The sequence below is a fragment of the Artemia sp. Qi Xiang Cuo genome, chromosome 12 (assembly GCF_049724085.1).
Source record: "Artemia sp. Qi Xiang Cuo chromosome 12, ASM4972408v1, whole genome shotgun sequence".
Lineage (NCBI taxonomy): Eukaryota > Metazoa > Arthropoda > Branchiopoda > Anostraca > Artemiidae > Artemia > Artemia sp. Qi Xiang Cuo.
Genome location: NC_142805.1, coordinates 68,806,841 through 68,829,301, shown reverse-complemented (window position 1 = coordinate 68,829,301; position 22,461 = coordinate 68,806,841). Strand labels below are relative to the sequence as shown.

General features: G+C 33.8%; 1 protein-coding gene across 3 annotated transcripts in view; it reads right to left on the bottom strand.

Moving 5' to 3' along the window:
* Window positions 1-22,461, bottom strand: part of LOC148946439 (vam6/Vps39-like protein) — a 103,993-nt gene that overhangs the window by 25,637 nt on the left and 55,895 nt on the right. For all 3 annotated transcript variants that reach the window (XM_089098461.1, XM_089098462.1, XM_089098460.1), the window contains exons 9-10: window positions 15,118-15,349; window positions 2,843-3,015 (exon numbers count right to left, since the gene is read on the bottom strand). In XM_089098461.1, the coding sequence (XP_088954587.1) occupies window positions 2,843-3,015; window positions 15,118-15,349 (405 nt within the window). The remainder of the gene's footprint in view (window positions 1-2,842; window positions 3,016-15,117; window positions 15,350-22,461) is intronic.

Here is a 22,461-nt window from a genome sequence, read left to right as displayed (position 1 = left end):
TATTGAATCCTTCCAATAAATTTTTAAACTATTTTTCTGTGTTCTCTTTTATCATGTATTTCAGCTAAATCCTATCATATCAAAATACCCCTTCTTACAACAAAGGACTTAATCATTGCAAACAAACTTTTTATTTTCAACACTTCTAAACGAAACTACGAGACATGTTTTTTAATTAAGGTCCGTTTGAACATAAGTACACAACGAAACATTGTTTCAAAAAAGTATATTTATTTTCTGAAATTTCTCGACATAGTTACCAAGTTTTTTGAAACACTCATAATACCTCTCAACTAATTTTTAAGTAAAGTCTTCATAAGAACTTGCCGTCGGCTCAAATAACCAAGAATTCACTACTGTTTTTACGTCATCGTCATCTTTGTAATGGTTGCCACTGAGGTGGCAACCGGTTGAACTGGCAACAAAACATGGGTAACGCATATCACGCCTAAATCAAGGCAACAGAACATGGAATGGAAACAACCACTCCCCTGAAATATTTGAAGGCCGAACATTTCCTCTCCCAGCGCAAAATCATGGCGTCGGTGTTTGGGAATAGGCATGGTGTTTTTTTGGTCGACTTCAAGCAACGAAGGAACCACTATCAGCGCAGAAGCATACTGCCTAACCCTCAAAAAGCTCCGCAGAGCGATAAAAAAAAACAGAGCAAAAAACTTGGCATGCTGACAAAGGAAATTAGACTTCTTCATGAGAATACAAGACTTCATACTGCTGGTACAGACCAATAATTTGCTGAACAGTTTTGCCTGGGAAGTTTTAGATCATCCACAATACAGTCCCGATCTTGCGCCGAGTGAATACAATCCGTTTCTCCACCTCAAGAACACATCAGTGGCAAACATTACAATGATGATGGCGACGCAAAAACGGAAGTGAATTCCTGGTTAGCGGAACAAGCGGCAAGTTTTTATACAGAGGTTACTTTAAAATTAGTTGAGAGTTATGATAAGTGCTACAACAAACTTGGCAACTATGATGTTAAATAAAATAAATAATGACCTTTTTGAAAATAAATTCACTTTTTTTTAAATAATCATTTGTGGTGTACTTACGATCAAACGGACCTTAATTAAAAAACAACCTCAAATAAACATACTTCAATCATTCTATCTTCAGATTTTCTCAGATTATATATCTCTACATTTCTTTAAGCCGGAAATAAAGTCAGCCTGTTCAAGAAATAATTTCAGACAAACTTCTACTACTACTACTACTACTACTACTACCAACAACTCACCGCAGCACCAAGCCTCCTGAGGCCAACACAGCTACGCACACACCTCTCCATCCCAATCTATTCAGACCCTCCCTCTTTACAACCTCCCAAGTCTCAGGAAGTTCACCTGACATCCTCCCACCCCAACCGCTGACGAACTTTGATACTGCAGCGTTATCATAATAATGATAGTTAATTTTCCCTTTGTCCGCAACAAAAGAAGAAAAATTTGAATGTTCAAAGAATGTCGGGCAATTTTTAGGAGAGACAATCAACTCAATTGCCCCTCAGAAAAAAGAAAAATCAAAGTAGCTATCTAACAATTGAAGGTCATTTGCAAAGCTGTGTTCTGACTAGAGCCGAATTGCGCTTTCGTAGACTAGAATATTGAAAATCAACTTCTGCTGTATGGAATCAAATTGAAAATGTATTCAATGAAAAATATGTTTAATGTATTTTATATATATATATATATATATATATATGTATATATATATATATATATATATATATATATATATATATATAGTGTGTGTGTGTGTGTGTGTGTGTGTGTGTGTGTGTGTGTGTGTGTGTGTGTGTGTGTGTGTGTGTGTGTGTGTGTGTGTGTGTGTGTGTGTGTGTGTGTGTGTGTGTGTGTGTGTGTGTGTGTGTGTGTGTGTGTGTGTGTGTGTGTGTGTGTGTGTGTGTGTGTGTGTGTGTGTGTGTGTGTGTGTGTGTGTGTGTGTGTGTGTGTGTGTGTGTGTGTGTGTGTGTGTGTGTGTGTGTGTGTGCGCGCGCGCGCGCGCGCGCGCGCGTGTGATCGTCAAATGTATTATATATTTCCAAATAAAATATATTTCCAAAAGATGAAAAAATATATTCTAAAAAATGACAAAGATCATAACACTCACAAGGACACAGTGCTGCCTTCTGTGCAAGGTTCTTAAGTTTTGTGTTTTACTTTTTAAACATAAAACCACCTCATACAATATTACCACTTTCAGTCGAATTCAACTGAATTCAACTAATTCAACTGAAAATGATAATATTGCATGAGGTGGTTGTATTTTTAAGATGTAACTGTAGCCATGTCATTTTCTAAAATTTTAAGCTTATAATGCTCTTCAGATGGTGGTAATGTCTACTATACATAATCAGCAATGTTGAAAACACTTCTTAGCCAATAGCTAATCTGAAAATTTGACGTGATGCTAGCATGAGAACGTGAGAAGCACTAAGTTTCTACGGAGAGCGGAGAACTTTACAATCAGATCAGTCGGTTTTCGGATCCTCACAAGATAGCATGCTTTTTTTCTTTTCATTTTTACGGAAAAGGAAGTGGGTAAATCTCATTCAAGAGATTACAGTCAGTGAATTTTACATGTAATTTGGCAAATATACTCTGTTTTACCTCGCAGCTGAAAGGATCGAGTTTTTCCCGGAACACAGAAACAAATTTTTTTTTTTTTGGGGGGGGCGGCGGGGTAAATTTAGGAGGAAGGAGGCAAACTATTTTTTCTCCAGTCTTCACAAAACAGTAAAAAATATGTTTTTTCTTTTTTCTTCCGGTCGTCCAATAGGCTCTTTGGCAAGGTTAATAATAAATCAAAGCGGATTACTTACCAAATAAGGCAGAACTAAATGTGGATGTAATCTCATTAAATAATCAAGTATTTTTCCCCGTGGAAGATATTCAACTTCCTGCACATCTTCAGTGAAAATTTTCAGTCCTTCCGATGGGTGGGCACAGAGAACCCAGTCACTGAATTCCAAAATGAGGTCTAAGTTTTCACAACCTACAAAGAAACATCATTGGTTTACAGGATATATCAATGACATAGTATTCAGAGTTCTGGAAAGATGTTTTCCAGGATTCAAATCCACACAATTTCGGTACTTACGTGTTATAGCGACCACACTGTTGTTCTTGATCTGTAATTAAACTGGTTTTCTGTGTCGATTCAGAGATAATCAGCTTAGCCTGAGCGAGATAAACTACTATGCAGGTATATTTTAATTAAATATTTAATATATAAATGTGGTTAGGTTATGTTAGGTATTTAATATAATGCGTTCTAGGCAGCCTGCTTTCCATAATTCTCTGTTGTAGTTTCCACAATTTTGTTACTACAGTACACTTTCATAATATTTTGGTATATTTCACTTTGGTTAACCTAACTTCACTTCTTGAGTGGGGTCGCTACGACATATAAGTACCCTAATGTCTTATCTGCATCGACTAGTAAATTCTATAAAGTCCTCAGATCAGTAGTTCAAAAGTTATCAATTTAGTTTATGGACTGATGGTTTCTTGAAGGTACGAGCGGGTCTGAACCTCAGTGCTTGAGCCTATTTTTTTTTCGCTGCAACCTCTCTGTCTAATCGTAACCAGATATACAGGTGTTTTGTAATACTTACACTTGAATTCAAGGATCTAAAACTTACAGATATTGCAAGCTAACTGCAGAGTTCAGGAAGGATATTCCTGGCACCCCAAGAATCTCACTTCCGGAGTAACATTTTTCCGAAATTTCTAATTTTTTTCTTAAAACGACCCGTTTACAGGCCGATTGACTACTGATTGAAATAAATTTGACTCTGGCATATTTTTTCCGACAAGAAAAAACTACAGACAACTTGGTCGATAACCAAATTTACTTCAGCTGATCTTCATGAGCGGAAAAGTTACACTAAAAGCGAATATCAGCATAGTGTCGCAGCTCATCTACAGAGTTAGACAGATGGATAGACGGATAGCTGCTGAGTACAAAGACAGACGAATAGAATTATACGACAATAGCAATAAAAACCACAAATTTGAACAATAAAGACCAGTACGCTATTATACAGCAGCCCTACCCAACATGAAATTTGTTAAACTGCTACCTGACAACCTTTGGCCATCTTGCTGCCCATGCCCCCTCCCAAAAAAGCAGTGGCAGATCCAGGGGGCAAGTGGGCGCGCGCCTCCCTAGCGTAGTCTAAATTAGTGTAATTTATTTAATTAACTCAAGTCTGCATTAATTAAACTTACTCCTAACGCAATCATCGGATCAACCTATTTTGCGCCCCCATGACTAATTTTTTTTTATCTGATCAACCTATTTTGCGCCCCTCCTATAAAAATCCTGGATCCGCCCCTGCAAAAAAGGGGAAACTGGTTATAATTGACGAATTTACCATGATATCTATTTTAGTCGTCAAGACCATTCAGGTTATATAGATATATTTATCCAATAAAAACCACAAAAATAATAAATTTGAGAAATATAAGACCAATAAGGATAAGTTACGCTAAAATGGCTTCACTGAAATTCAGCCTCAGTAGAAAAGTTTTGTCACATCTTCATTCAGCAGTTGCTTTACGAGTTATTTATTATGTTTCACCAATGTGGAATTGCCTATCTAATACAGAGAAACAAAAGATTAGAGCAGCTTTTTTCGAGCACCTGAAGTTTCTCCTCCGACTCCCTCTTTACACTAGGGACACTCACCTTTGAGAATGAGTACCAATTAATCAATATTTTAATTCAGCTGCTCGATCTCAAGGATCATGGTAAAAAAAAAGGTAAAGAATATGGCATTGGACTTTAAAGGTGGTGCTGATCTCCGTTTCTCGGCCCTTCAGCCAGGGAGTGTAATGGGGGAAAGGGGGCCAACCATCCTGTGATTTCGCACACCCTTCCTGTTTCCCTTCCCTAGATTTCTCCAGGTACCCATTTGAAGCTGGGTGGACACTGGCTGATTTTACAGAGTGCCGCCACTGACCCCCGCCCCAAACCAAAAAATTGGATACACTAGGATTCGAACCCTCACCCTCTCGGACAAAGAATCCTAACTCCAGCGCACCAATCCACTCGGCTAGGTGGATTCACTAACTGATCTTCTTGATTGTTTGTGTACATACTTGATTTACAGTGGCGTTTGCAGAATTTTCGATTTTTCGTGCTTTGTGTATATGTTTATAGGTAGTTTTTTGCTAGTTTATTTCATTTTTTTCTTTTTGTTCGTTTACTCACCTTACTCTTCCTTTGCTGTATGGCGGGTTAAAATAAAATTCAATCATTCATTATATTATCCTGGAAGATTATACGATCAAACATTCAGGAGAAAAAAAAAAGATAACTGCTCACTACCAACCACTCACTAGCCACGAAAACCCAGGCCAGACTCAATACCCAGAGCTAAGTGCCATGCGCAAACAACACGAATTTACAATTGCCCATCTAGTTATAATATAAAGCCGTGGGTTAGACATTTACAACATAAAAGTTTCATTCAATTCGATCAAATCCAGTCAGTTTACCCAATATTCAGAGAGAAATTCCTTGTGCTTACGGAGGATAGGCCTTCCACAGATTTAGTGCTGTAAACTAAGTTGTGCACAGAACTATCAGGTGCTGCATGTTGAATTTCTTTAGCTGTATATGCTATAAAACTTGATTAAATAAAATAAACTGAATAGCATTTAAAGCGTACAGTTCGAATTAGTAGCCACGTCGTGATAATGAGAATGCAGTTTAGTATTAAAACCAATTATTGTGCATCTTGGTTCTCTTAATAAGTAAAAAGCGAACAAAAACTAAGTATTTTTTTTATTGCCACTTGATCTGTAAGATAGATGTTCTATTTTACATAACACAATTCCATATCACCATACATAGCATAACACCATACTGGCATCACGTTCGGTTAAATATTTAAGAATAACTTTTAAGGTTTACATCATTGCGTCATAGGATAAGCAATTGCCCTACAACTTTGTATTTCGGCCCTGCAAAGGTGCTGCATTTCTGCATTTCTAGGTGCTGCTCTTTTCTACAACCAGTGTTAGCAACCCTTGTGCAGCCAACCGAAGCCTACCATAGCTGTGACAAAGACTCTAAGGAAAAGGACTCCATAAAATGCCCAAAGCAATTTGAATAATTTCCCAATAAGCTTTGTTCAAAAGTGAATTACTAGTTGACGATGAAGCCAGGGGTTAAGGATTCAACCGAGGATCAGAAGACCATTTTATTCAACATTCTGAGAAAACTGATTCCGTAAATTCTGTCCAACACATTTTTAAAAACTCAAATATATAAGCTTGTCTTCATTATACTATTTGATGAAGCCAGGACTTTGAGGACCCAATTTAAATGTTTAAGGTAATTTTACTCAGCATTCAATGCAAGTTTATTAGATATGGGTGTCATTTAATTAAAGTACAGTGCTGGCAAGTGTAAACTTTTTATTTTTCTTCGTTTTTTTTACTGCTTTCAAGAACATTCATTTTACGGAATACGTGCCTTTAATTTTCAAACCAATTTTAAATTATATTAGGAGTATTGATAATTCAGGGTTGTCAAGTCAAACAACTAAGTAAACGGTTCTACATTCTTTATCTGATCTCCTGAACTTTTTTGTTTAGCTTTATAACCTGGCCCCTAGCCCAGAAGACTTCCCTTACTAAAAAGCTCATAGAAGATTATTCTTGTTATAGCCACCGTATTATATTTTGAACTTTTCATAAGAATAGAAATAAATGATTACGGCTATCTTCTTCTTCAGTGACCATTTTCTTCGGATATGATTGAAAAAAAAGAAAAAAAAGAAGAAGCCTGGTATTTGTTCAAGAGTTCCCTTTTTGACTTAAAAGTTTTTTTTTTGTCTAGCAGTGTTTCGACACTGTTGATACAAGTTGAAACTATTAGAAAAAACTGTTGAAAAAAGATGAAAATAAAAAGGCAAAGGTGAATAAGAAAAAATACAAAACAAAATTAAAAGGCAAGGATCAAAAGGCCAAAGGCCTAAGAAGGCAAAGGATCTCATAAATCAAAATATATGGTGCAGACGCATAGTTAAACTGTTTTTCCGACAGTTTGCTTTTGTTTTCCAAAAATAACTATCCGATGATAATGATTAATTTTGCTTTCCAGTGGGCAAGTTCAACCATCCCGGGGTGCATTTGACCCAGTCCATGCACCCCGGGATAGTTGCATGGGGGTGCAACCAAAAAAAAGAAGAAGAAAAAAATATCGTGGGAAATAGCCTGAGGTGTTATCACGCGTATTTTATAATAGACCTCGTTAAAATCGTTTCCAAGTAAGTTATTTAGCGCAACACGAGATAAATTGTTTTGACCATTTTTATTGCAAAAGAAAATATTTCTAAATTCTGATGGGTACTATCTACATATTATTTGCCACAGTCACATGGTATTTGATAAACCCCTCTTTGGCAAGTAACTAGAGTTTTATCTTTACCAGAGTTTAGGAATTTCATGATTTTGAAATTATTAGTAAATACTACAAACAGATTAATTTGTGTGCAAACTTTTTTAAAATTCGCAGTGATTTTTGGGATGTATGGCAGATAGATTATATATGGGGGTTAGCTTAGAAAAAGACATACAACAGCATACATATGATATAACCAAAGCTTTAAATTCCAATAGTGCTAATACTTCTTTTGATTCTGCTTTAAGCAGCCCTGTTTTTAATAACTCCAGCCACACAATACTTTTTGAAAAAATCACCCTTCTTACCAATGACCAAGGCACAAAACAGGTTGTTCGAAAAGCAATTGAAATCAGACTCGAAATAAATAATAATATTTCATTACATAGGGATTTGGGGGAATATTCACGAAAAATTTTATGCACAAATTTAATTAAAAAGGATTTCATACAATATATAAAAAAAAACAGTAGACACTAACACAAAGCCAATTTATTAGCACTGAAAGCGTGTTTTTAATTATTTTTCTTTCATTTCAATAAATTGCCCTATTTAGCCTCGCTTTATTTATCAAAAAATTATTTATCATCCTGGTTGAACTTCGCTAAAGAAAAGACGCTGGGACTGTTTTAAAATTTTTCATTTTTAGTTTTAATGGTCGTATCTTATTGTAAGTTTCTTTTCTTTTATATATTTATGTTTAGCTGAGGACGGCTCTTGGACATAGGGTCGAAATATTCATTCAAATATAGAATTCCACTGTCTTACAAAAATAATTCCCTATTGTTGTTGTTGTTGATGTTTATGAAGGAAAGGCAATATGGTCTTCGTCGCTATTTAAATTATACATTTTATGTAACTTCCTCTAAACACAAATTCCTTGAATGTGTTATTTATGTTTTTTTTTAAATAGCTTCGATACATTTAAATATAAACATTAGAATATGGCCTATACATCTATTCAATAGCATCCAAGGGAGTGTATTTATTTCAAAGCCAGAGTAAATGTTTTCGAAAAAATTCCTGCCTAAGGGATAATTATGGCAAAGTATCGTAAAAACCACATCAAGCATGGCGAAATTGCGAAACCACAAGTATTGCGAAATCGGCCTGCTCTTAAATCCAGTATTACCATATATTACACATAATTAATTAAAAAGTTTAAAAAAAAAAATATTTTCGAAGAAAAATGAAGAGCCATATCAAGATGCAGAGAAACTTCAAAACACGATCAATGAATAGATGAAATTAAAAACGAACAGAAATTAAAATGAATTTAAATATAAACATGACATATTTTATGCGGTTACGAGGGAAGCAGGGGGATCAACAAACAAAAGATACGATGGTTGCTCTCAATATTAAGTTCAAAATGCCCTCAAAATATAGTACTACCACATCTTACATATAATTAATTTAAAAAGTTTCTCAAAAAATATTTTCGAAGAAAAATGAAGAGCCATATCAAGATGCAGAGAAACTTCAAAACATGATGAATGAATAGATGAAATTAAAAACGAACAGAAATTAAAATGAATTTAAATATAAACATGACATATTTTATGCGGTTACGAGGGAAGCAGGGGGATCAAAAAACACAAGATACGATGGTTGCCCTCAATATTAAGTTCAAAATGCCCTCAAAATATAGTACTACCACATCTTACATATAATTAATTTAAAAAGTTTCTCAAAAAATATTTTCGAATAAAAATGAAGAGCCATATCAAGATGCAGAGAAACTTCAAAACGTGATCAATGAATAGATGAAATTAAAAACGAACAGAAATTAAAATGAATTTAAATATAAACATGACATATTTTATGCGGTTAAGAGGGAAGCGGGGGGATCAAAAAATACAAGATACGATGGTTGCCCTCAATATTAAGTTCAAAATGCCCTCAAAATATAGTACTACCACATCTTACATATAATTAATTTAAAAAGTTTCCCAAAAAATATTTTCGAAGAAAAATGAAGAGCCATATCAAGATACAGAGAAACTTCAAAACATGATCAATGAATAGATGAAATTAAAAACGAACAGAAATTAAAATGAATTTAAATATAAACATGACATATTTTATGCGGTTACGAGGGAAGCAGGGGGATCAAAAAATACAAGATACGATGGTTGCCCTCAATATTAAGTTCAAAATGCCCTCAAAATATAGTACTACCACATCTTACATATAATTAATTTAAAAAGTTTCCCAAAAAATATTTTCGAAGAAAAATGAAGAGCCATATCAAGATGCAGAGAAACTTCAAAACATGATCAATGAATAGATGAAATTAAAAACGAACAGAAATTAAAATGAATTTAAATATAAACATGACATATTTTATGCGGTTACGAGGGAAGCAGGGGGATCAAAAAACACAAGATACGATGGTTGCCCTCAGTATTAAGTTCAAAATGCCCTCAAAATATAGTACTACCACATCTTACATATAATTAATTTAAAAAGTTTCCCAAAAAATATTTTCGAAGAAAAATGAAGAGCAATATCAAGATGCAGAGAAACTTCAAAACATGATCAATGAATAGATGAAATTAAAACGAACAGAAATTAAAATGAATTTAAATATAAACATGACATATTTTATGCGGTTACGAGGGAAGCAGGGGGATCAACAAACACAAGATACGATGGTTGCCCTCAATATTAAGTTCAAAATGCCCTCAAAATATAGTACTACCACATCTTACATATAATTAATTTAAAGTTTCCCAAAAAATATTTTCGAAGAAAAATGAAGAGCCATATCAAGATGCAGAGAAACTTCAAAACATGATCAATGAATAGATGAAATTAAAACGAACAGAAATTAAAATGAATTTAAATATAAACATGACATATTTTATGCGGTTACGAGGGAAGCAGGGGGATCAAAAAATACAAGATACGAAGGTTGCCCTCAATATTAAGTTCAAAATGCCCTCAAAATATAGTACTACCACATCTTACATATAATCAATTTAAAAAGTTTCCCAAAAAATATTTTCGAAGAAAAATGAAGAGCCATATCAAGATGCAGAGAAACTTCAAAACATGATCAATGAATAGATGAAATTAAAAACGAACAGAAATTAAAATGAATTTAAATATAAACATGACATATTTTATGCGGTTACGAGGGAAGCAGGGGGATCAAAAAATACAAGATACGATGGTTACCCTCAATATTAAGTTCAAAATGCCCTCAAAATATAGTACTACCACATCTTACATATAATTAATTTAAAAAGTTTCCCAAAAAATATTTTCGAAGAAAAATGAAGAGCCATATCAAGATGCAGAGAAACTTCAAAACATGATCAATGAATAGATGAAATTAAAAACGAACAGAAATTAAAATGAATTTAAATATAAACATGACATATTTTATGCGGTTACGAGGGAAGCAGGGGGGTCAAAAAACACAAGATACGATGGTTGCCCTCAATATTAAGTTCAAAATGACCTCAAAATATAGTACTACCACATCTTACATATAATTAATTTAAAAAGTTTCCCAAAAAATATTTTCGAAGAAAAATGAAGAGCCATATCAAGATGCAGAGAAACTTCAAAACGTGATCAATGAATAGATGAAATTAAAAACGAACAGAAATTAAAATGAATTTAAATATAAACATGACATATTTTATGCGGTTACGAGGGAAGCAGGGGGATCAAAAAATACAAGATACGATGGTTGCCCTCAATACTAAGTTCAAAATGCCCTCAAAATATAGTACTACCACATCTTACATATAATTAATTTAAAAAGTTTCCCAAAAAATATTTTCGAAGAAAAATGAAGAGCCATATCAAGATGCAGAGAAACTTCAAAACATGATCAATGAATAGATGAAATTAAAAACGAACAGAAATTAAAATGAATTTAAATATAAACATGACATATTTTATGCGGTTACGAGGGAAGCAGGGGGATCAAAAAATACAAGATACGATGGTTGCCCTCAATATTAAGTTCAAAATGCCCTCAAAATATAGTACTACCACATCTTACATATAATCAATTTAAAAAGTTTCCCAAAAAATATTTTCGAAGAAAAAATGAAGAGCCATATCAAGATGCAGAGAAACTTCAAAACATGATCAATGAATAGATGAAATTAAAAACGAACAGAAATTAAAATGAATTTAAATATAAACATGACATATTTTATGCGGTTACGAGGGAAGCAGGGGGTCAAAAAACACAAGATACGATGGTTGCCCTCAATATTAAGTTCAAAATGCCCTCAAAATATAGTACTACCACATCTTACATATAATTAATTTAAAAAGTTTCCCAAAAAATATTTTCGAAGAAAAATGAAAAGCCATATCAAGATGCAGAGAAACTTCAAAACGTGATCAATGAATAGATGAAATTAAAAACGAACAAAAATTAAAATGAATTTAAATATAAACATGACATATTTTATGCGGTTACGAGGGAAGCAGGGGGATCAAAAAATACAAGATACGATGGTTGCCCTCAATATTAAGTTCAAAATGCCCTCAAAATATAGTACTACCACATCTTACATATAATTAATTTAAAAAGTTTCCCAAAAAATATTTTCGAAGAAAAATGAAGAGCCATATCAAGATGCAGAGAAACTTCAAAACATGATCAATGAATAGATGAAATTAAAAACGAACAGAAATTAAAATGAATTTAAATATAAACATGACATATTTTATGCGGTTACGAGGGAAGCAGGGGGATAAAAAAATACAAGATACGATGGTTGCCCTCAATATTAAGTTCAAAATGACCTCAAAATATAGTACTACCACATCTTACATATAATTAATTTAAAAAGTTTCCCAAAAAATATTTTCGAAGAAAATGAAGAGCCATATCAAGATGCAGAGAAACTTCAAAACGTGATCAATGAATAGATGAAATTAAAAACGAACAGAAATTAAAATGAATTTAAATATAAACATGACATATTTTATGCGGTTACGAGGGAAGCAGGGGGATAAAAAAATACAAGATACGATGGTTGCCCTCAATATTAAGTTCAAAATGACCTCAAAATATAGTACTACCACATCTTACATATAATTAATTTAAAAAGTTTCCCAAAAAATATTTTCGAAGAAAAATGAAGAGCCATATCAAGATGCCGAGAAACTTCAAAACATGATCAATGAATAGATGAAATTAAAAACGAACAGAAATTAAAATGAATTTAAATATAAACATGACATATTTTATGCGGTTACGAGGGAAGCAGGGGGGTCAAAAAACACAAGATACGATGGTTGCCCTCAATATTAAGTTCAAAATGCCCTCAAAATATAGTACTACCACATCTTACATATAATTAATTTAAAAAGTTTCCCAAAAAATATTTTCGAAGAAAAATGAAGAGCCATATCAAGATGCAGAGAAACTTCAAAACATGATCAATGAATAGATGAAATTAAAAACGAACAGAAATTAAAATGAATTTAAATATAAACATGACATATTTTATGCGGTTACGAGGGAAGCAGGGGGATCAAAAAATACAAGATACGATGGTTGCCCTCAATACTAAGTTCAAAATGCCCTCAAAATATAGTACTACCACATCTTACATATAATTAATTTAAAAAGTTTCCCAAAAAATATTTTCGAAGAAAAATGAAGAGCCATATCAAGATGCAGAGAAACTTCAAAACATGATCAATGAATAGATGAAATTAAAAACGAACAGAAATTAAAATGAATTTAAATATAAACATGACATATTTTATGCGGTTACGAGGGAAGCAGGGGGATCAAAAAATACAAGATACGATGGTTGCCCTCAATACTAAGTTCAAAATGCCCTCAAAATATAGTACTACCACATCTTACATATAATTAATTTAAAAAGTTTCCCAAAAAATATTTTCGAAGAAAAATGAAGAGCCATATCAAGATGCAGAGAAACTTCAAAACATGATCAATGAATAGATGAAATTAAAAACGAACATAAATTAAAATGAATTTAAATATAAACATGACATATTTTATGGGGTTACGAGGGAAGCAGGGGGATAAAAAAATACAAGATACGATGGTTGCCCTCAATATTAAGTTCAAAATGCCCTCAAAATATAGTACTACCACATCTTACATATAATCAATTTAAAAAGTTTCCCAAAAAATATTTTCGAAGAAAAATGAAGAGCCATATCAAGATGCAGAGAAACTTCAAAACATGATCAATGAATAGATGAAATTAAAAACGAACAGAAATTAAAATGAATTTAAATATAAACATGACATATTTTATGCGGTTACGAGGGAAGCAGGGGGTCAAAAAACACAAGATACGATGGTTGCCCTCAATATTAAGTTCAAAATGCCCTCAAAATATAGTACTACCACATCTTACATATAATTAATTTAAAAAGTTTCCCAAAAAATATTTTCGAAGAAAAATGAAAAGCCATATCAAGATGCAGAGAAACTTCAAAACGTGATCAATGAATAGATGAAATTAAAAACGAACAAAAATTAAAATGAATTTAAATATAAACATGACATATTTTATGCGGTTACGAGGGAAGCAGGGGGATCAAAAAATACAAGATACGATGGTTGCCCTCAATATTAAGTTCAAAATGCCCTCAAAATATAGTACTACCACATCTTACATATAATTAATTTAAAAAGTTTCCCAAAAAATATTTTCGAAGAAAAATGAAGAGCCATATCAAGATGCAGAGAAACTTCAAAACATGATCAATGAATAGATGAAATTAAAAACGAACAGAAATTAAAATGAATTTAAATATAAACATGACATATTTTATGCGGTTACGAGGGAAGCAGGGGGATCAAAAAATACAAGATACGATGGTTGCCCTCAATATTAAGTTCAAAATGCCCTCAAAATATAGTACTACCACATCTTACATATAATTAATTTAAAAAGTTTCCCAAAAAATATTTTCGAAGAAAAATGAAGAGCCATATCAAGATGCAGAGAAACTTCAAAACATGATCAATGAATAGATGAAATTAAAAACGAACAGAAATTAAAATGAATTTAAATATAAACATGACATATTTTATGCGGTTACGAGGGAAGCAGGGGATCAACAAACACAAGATACGATGGTTGCTCTCAAAATTAAGTTCAAAATGCCCTCAAAATATAGTACTACCACATCTTAAATATAATTAATTTAAAAAGTTTCTAAAAAAATATTTTCGAAGAAAAATGAAGAGCCATATCAAGATGGAGAGAAACTTCAAAACACGATCAGTGAATAAATGAAACTAAAAACCAACAGAAATTAAAATGAATTTAAAAATAAAGATGACATACTATACGGTTACGAGGAAAGCAGGGGGATCGAAAAATACAAGATGGGGAATGATTGCCCCCAAATTACTTTAGACTCTTAAAAAGAAAACCAGAACTTTTAATTTTCAATCGAAAGAGCCCTCTCCGAAGTTTCTACGACCACCGCTTCCATAAAACATGACCAGAAAAAATGCATTGTCAGTACATGGCTCTTGATTTACACAATACTACAATACTGCCTCTAAAACAAACTCGCACATGTATGTAACAAATTAAAAGAAAACGATAGTTCAAGAATTATTTAAATGTATTATTTTCATAGTTTTAAAGCCTTTTAGCATGATGTAAACAATAGTAAATGAAAAAAAGAAAGAAAATAAGCTACCTAACTGCTGAAGATACGACACTGTCCGCATATGATTTCCTAATGGCAGATCTGGTGATTTCAATGCTTGTTCTTTGAGAAGTTCTAGTGCTTTCCTGTGCAATCCTTTGTTTTGATAGAGGATGACCAGCTCTCCCCATTTAGAATACCTAATCAGAACCTGCTCTGTTTCTTCTAAATGACAATAGTTATCCTTCAGTCGTAGGAGACTTGCAATTAAAGCATCATTTGTCTGCAAAAACAAAAATGTGAAACCAAAACAATCCACTCAGGCTTGTGGCCAAGCTTAAATCAAACTATTAAATAAAATTAAAAAAAAATAGAAGTCTAACAAAAAAAAACTCTAAACTATTGACTAAAACTAAACTAAAATTCAACTCTTACAAAAACTCTAAGCTAAGACTTTAAGCTAAAACTCTAATCTATAAATAGAAAATGATATAACACACACATAAAATATAAGATAAGACTCTAAGCGAAAAACACTAAACTCTTAACTAAAACTAAAATGAACTAGAACTCTAACAAAAACTCTAAGCTAAGACTCTAATCTAAAACTCCAAATTCTTAACTAAAACTAAACTAAACTAAAACTCTAAGCTAAGTCTCTAAGGTAAAACACCAAACTCTTAACTAAAACTAAACTAAACTAGAACTCTAACTGAAACTCAAAGATAAAACATCAAACTCTTAACTAAAATTAAACTAAACTAGAACTATAACAAAAAAATCTAAGATAATACTCTAAGCTAAAACTCTAAACTATAAACTAAGACTTATTCAAAATAAAACTTTAAGTAAAACTCTAAGCTATGACTCTAAGCTAAAACTCTAAATTCTTAACTGTAACTAAACTAAACTTCAACTCTAAAACAAAAACTCTGAGCTAAGACTCTAAGCTAAAACTCGAAACTCTTAACTAAAACTTAACCAAACTATAACTTTAATTAAAATTATAAGCTATGACTCTAAGCTAAAACTCTAAGTTCTGAACTGTAACTAAACTAAACTAGAACTCTGAATAAAACTCTAAGCTAAGACTCTAATCTAAAAACTCTAAACTACTAACTAAAACTAAACTAAACTATAAATCTAACAAAAACTATAAGCTAAGACTAGAAGCAAAAAAAACGAAAATTTTAACTAAAACTAAACAAAACTAAAACTTTAAGGTGAATCTAAGCTAAAAACTCTAAACTCTTAACTAAAAGTAAACTAAACTAGAACTATTACTGAATCTAAAATGTAAAAAATCAAATTCTTAACTAAAATTAAACAAAAATTCAACTCTAACAAAAACTCTAAGCTAACACTCTAATCTAAAACTCGAAACTCTTAACTAAAACATGACCAAATTACAACTTTAATTAAAATTATAATCTATGACTCTTAGCTAAAATTCTCAATTCTGAACTGTAACTAAACTAAACTAAATTAGAACTCTGTATAAAACTCTAAGCTACGACTCTAAGCTAAAAACTCTTAACTCTTAACTAAAACTAAAGTAAACTAGAACTCTAACGAAAACTCTAAGCTAAGACTCTAAGCTAAAAAAAAAACTCTAAACTTTTAACTAAAACTAAACCAAACTAAAACTTTAAGCTAAGACTCTAAGCTAAAAACTCTAAACTCTTAAATAAAAATAAACTAAACTAGAACTATAACAAAAACTCTAAGCTAAGAGTATAAGCTAAAAAAAAAACCCTCTAAACTTTTAACTAAATCTAAACCAAACTAAAACTCTAAGCTAAGTCTCTAAGGTGAAACTTCAAACTCTTACCTATAAATAAGTTGTGGTTGAAAAGGATGGGTACTTCAATTTATAAAATGGGTTTAGAACGGTCACTAAGAAAAGAACTTGTTCTGAAATGCCTTTTGAAGAGTATTGCTTGGTGTTGGGCATTCAAAAAGCTGTAAAGTAAAGTTGTGGGTGAAATGGATGGGAACTTCAACTTGTAAAATGGGTTTAGGATGGACATTATGAAAAGAACTTGTTCTGAAATGCCCTTTGAAAAGTATTGCTTTGTGTTGGAGCATTCAAAAAGCTGTAAAGTAAAGTTGTGGGTGTAAAGGATCGGTGCTTCAATTTGTAAAATGGGTTTAGGAGGGACATTAAGAAAAGAACTTGTTCTGAAATGCCATTGAAAAGTATTTCTTGGTGTTGGAGCATTCAAAAAGCTGTAAAGTAAAGTTGTGGGTGAAAAGTATGGGTACTTCAACTTGTAAAATGGGTTTAGGATGGACATTAAGAAAATAACTTGTTCTGAAAAGATATAATAAAACCATAAAAAAGTATTAAAAAATGGGGGTTCAGGGGCCTTTGGGGGTCTGGGGGGCCCTTTAGGGCCGGGGGCCCTTTGGGAGCTATGTGGACCTTTGGGGGCTCGGGGAGGGCCTTTGGGAGCCCGGGGAGGGCCTTTGGGGGTCTGGGGAGGGCCTTTGGGGGTCTGGGGGGCACTTGAGGGCCGATTGGTCCTTTGGGAGCCCGCTGGACCTTTGGGGACTGGGGGAGGGCCTTTGGGGGCCCGGGGAGGGCCTTTAGGGGTCTGGGGAGGGCCTTTGGGGTCTGGGGGCCCTTTGGGAGCTTGGGGGACCTTTGAGGACCGGGGGCTTCCTTGGGGGTGGGGGTAGGGGGTGGGGACCCGTTGGGGGGGGGGGGCGGGGCATCGGAACCCTTGGGGGTTGGGGTAGGGGACCTCACGACACTGTTAAAATACAACTTGTGTATTATAACGACCACAGAGTTTCACCCTTAAATTCTCTTCTAAAATCATCTTTTAAATCATCTTTTAAAATGTCTCTGACTGTTTCGCCGAAATAATTCCATAAAATAGCTAAAATGACTTCGCCCAAATAATCCCTAAACGTAATTTCAGCGTGTTCCTTTTGTTTGGCATCTCTGCGCTGTCACATTTCAAATTATTTGGAAACCCTTTCGTGAATCAATCTCTTCATTGCTAAGATCAAAACATTCACTCGGAAACAATTCTCTTGGTAGAACTCTAAAGACATTAATAGACATTCGCTCGGAAACAATTCTCTTTAGAAACAACAAATTAATTCCCTTTCGTGTCAAATCAATCAATCATAACATCATCTATCATGTGTGATCTAAACTTTGCCCCGGAAACATTCTCTTGGTAGAACTAGACAAAAACCATAAAAAACATCCATAAAAGTGAGAAAATTCCTGTTTTTCAAATTCTCACTGACAAAAACCATAAAACAGACGTAAAAGTGAGAAAGTTCCTGTTTTTCAAATTCTCACTGACAAAAACCATAAAAAACTTACATGAAAGTGAGAAAATTCCTGTTTTTCAAATTCTCACTGACAAAAACCATAAAACAGACATAAATTGCTGTTGACGTCCATAAAAACATCAAATAAATTGACCAACACACATAACCATCAAAGAAAACATCCATAAATGTGACAAAATTCCTGTTTTTTCAAGTGAGAAAAATACTGTTTTTCCATTCTCAGTGAGAAAACCATAAACCACGTAACATTTGCCTCGAGCAACAACAAAAAATACTGTTTCCTATTTCTGGGCACCATGACATTCGCTGAGAGCGTGCACTTACAACAACAACAACAACATTGACCTTGACATTTGCCTCGAGCTTACAACAACAAATACTATTTCTGGATCATAACATTCGCTGAGAGCGTGCCAAAAACACACCTGGAGAAAGAGACCGTGGAGAAAGAGGTCATTGACCCTGTCCCCATTAGACTCAATAATCCATTAAAGTGAGAAAGTTCCTGTTTTTTCATTCTCACTAACAAAAACCATAAATTACTGTTGACATCCATGAAAAACATCAAATAAATTGACCCACACACATAACCATCCAAGAAAACAGACATAAATGTGAGAAAGTTCCTGTTTTTTCATTCTCAATGACAAAAACCATAAACCACGTGGTTCTATGCCCATATATGGACTCCCGCCCGGACCTCCTGAGGCATCTCTACTAATTTGCCTTATTGGCACATTATCTCGAGCTGTATTGGTGTCAGGCGTGTAGTATTGTATTATTAAGACGAGTGTTTGGAAATTTCGGTAAACAGCTGTTTACCAAATATGAGTTTTTTTCTCCCTATAACTATTTTTTTTTTCTGTTATTTCGTTTTCTCATGTGTTTCTGTCATTTCTTCGAGTTTTTCCATTCCGTTGATAGAAGTTTCCGGATAAGAAACAGAAATTTTTTAGCTTTATTATTTCATTTATTGATGATTCACTGTTTTAACTAAAATTTTTACCTGTTATTGTATATTCTTGTTTGCACTTAATTTATACACAGGGATGAATTATTCAAATTTTGACATTGATTTCAAATGTAGGCCTATAGATTTCAACTTATTACCAAATATATGGTTATCAGGTTATCACTCAATTGAATAAAACTCTTAATTAAGACAGCAGACAATTAATTAAGACAGTGATAAGCTTCGAATACTTCGGTTACATATCAAGAAAGGCTTGTTAAAAAAAATCAAACCAAACAAGAAAACAACATGTAAAGTAAAGAAAAGTAAAGTAAAAAAAAACAAAAAAAACTCAAAATCTGCATATAGTGCTGCATCATTAAGGGGATTGCTGCATTAAGTACTGTAAAAGCTTTGGAAGTTCCCTGAGGTACTACCCGCTTTGATTGAAAATCTTATCGACCCAGGGTATGAATTATATATGATGTAGGTACATTGAATCCACTTAAGCGTGACCTCTCATGCCCGTATCCGTGGTACTCTACCGCCTCAACCTCAGTGATTCTCAGGGTTACTTTCAGTGTCGACTGTTCATTTAGCACGCACATTGCCGGTCTGGAGAAAAAAGGTAGTTGCGTACTACGGTCGCTAATTACCTTGCGCCTAATGGGTTTCTCACAAGTCAGCTGAAGAGGGTTTACGTCACATATGTGCGTCCTATCTAGAATATGCTTGTCGTCTGGGCCCCTCAGACTCATAATATTGACCACCTAAGTGAAGATCTGGAGGCCATTCAAAAACAGGCAGTGAAAGTTATACTAGGCCTGAAATAAAACTCTTATGAGGCTGCCCTTAGTACCTTACGACTGCCAACGTTGCATGATAGGCGCTTGCAGTTGATGTGCAATTTTAAGCAGTCCCTTCTTTCGTCCCAGAAACACCGTTCGTTGCTTCCCCCACCTGCGCCTATCTCCGCCAACACCCGCCATAAAAACCAACTAGTGCCATCAAACTGTCGAACAACCCGTCACAGCAATTCATTCGTGCCCTTGTCAGTTATTTAAACCGCCAGTGACCAGTTTTATGCAATGTACTAAACAGCACCATTTAGTCACGGCTTTGACCATGGCTACGATAGTTGTTTATAAAATAAATGAGTCTATAATTGAACAGACAGCACTTTGTTTAACAATTAGCAAGAAAATCTAATTATTCTTTATTTAAAACAAGCCTCTCGTTAGCTTCTCAAACTGCTGACACACTTAAGATTCCAGGTCAATTTCCACAAATTAGACCCCGGCGCCACGCCGATGAGGAAAGACCAGCGGCGGCGGGGCCAAAAACCCCAAGCCACGCCGCGCCGCCGGTAAGATGTCGGCGGCGCAACGCCGGCGCGATCAATGTTTACCGCAAACATTAATGTTTTCATCAGCCTTTCTCAAATCACAGCTTAAATTTACAACAGATTCGAGCCTATTCATGAATTCAAAAATTCACAAGTCGCTGGCTGGAAACTGGTCTTCTTCATTAATCATTAAGAGAAGTAGAAATCTAGTAAAAACGAAATGGCTGTGGCGTTTCAGAACCCTTGAATAACACGAGTAGTTGAAGTATCTATTAGCTATGTATTCTTAACATGACATAATTATCAAAATTAGTAGTTTGTTTCATCGAGCATTACTGCCTATAAAACTTCAAATTCCGTATCACAAAATTCATCAGTTATCTGGGTAAAAACTTTGAATATAACCTTGAACTTAGAAGCTTAATTTTTTCATAATGCCCTTTGCCTATATCTGTTTTGTCACCTTTAAAACAGTTGAAATGGGCGACTTTGATATTGATTGTTTTTTTTTGCTCTTTTGGATTCCTAAGAAGCCTTCTTGTATTACAAACTGGTTTTTAATAACAATTTTAAAAAACTGTATTTTTAAGTTTTTTTTTTTGGCTTCTTTATATAATATATGTCATGTGGACTAAGGCTGAACTGCTGCTTTTTTATTGCTTTTGGCTGCTCTTTTGGATATTATTCATTTTTTTATTTTGGGGATTCATTCCAAATTATAAACTGATAAATACCTAATCTCAGTCTAAATACCTAATTATAAACTGCATCTAAAAGGAGTAAATTTATCAAATTGAAAAATACATGATGAACACTTCTCATGAGAACACTTCAATTACAATGACACAAAAAACACTTAATAGTTTATTCGCTATGAAGAAAAATGAAGTGCCAGCAATTTTCTTAGGTAAAAAATGAAAAGCTCACCCGTTTTAAGTCTAATGAAATGAAATAATATGCAGACTGAAGTAGCTCCAGGAAGATGTTGAAATTTTCATCCTAGTTCGTCACTTTTAATCCAAGCAAAATGTTAGGACACTTAGTATCACTTTGATTTCCAAATGCTCACAAGAATTAACAAATTTAAGAAAGTCGCAACAATAAGTCACTTGTGGTCAAAATAGACTCCTCTTTGATCCCCTCCCAGGTTCAAAGCTTCTGCAATAGTCATTTCCATGGAAATCTTCAAAGAGTTTCTTTTTAAAATAGCTTTCAAGCGTAGTTAGGGGTATCTAGACTTTTTTGATTTTCTTCAAAGCTTTGAAAAAAGTGTTATAATATTCCAAATGTTACATTTGTGCATATTTTTGGTAATCATTTGTGGGGTGATCGAATTTTCTAAACCACCGTAGATACGTAAGAACGTTGCAACATCTAGTACCCTGAGGTCAAAAGACTGTCAAAAACTCCTCCTTGAACCTCCCAAATTGAAAGCTTTTATTATGACCTGGCCTTTTAATGTAACTTGGGCACTGGACCAAGGGCGCCATTGTCACTCGAGCGCAACGTTAGGTGGGGATGTCGACATCGCTTTCGTCACACCATTTCATTTTAGTGTGAATCTGCCTGGTACTTATGAATGAATGTTTTCAAAGTAAACACGTTTCATCAATGAGAAAAAAAAACGGATTTGGCGCATGTGTCCCTCTCCCCTTGGACGATAAAACCATGCAAGTGCTGTTTCAAGTATAACTCACGAAAATCTAGTTAATTTTGTCAACTTTTCAACTTTTTTGGCATCCCTGCTTTTAATTAAAAAAAAAATCAAGGTACTATCACTAAAATA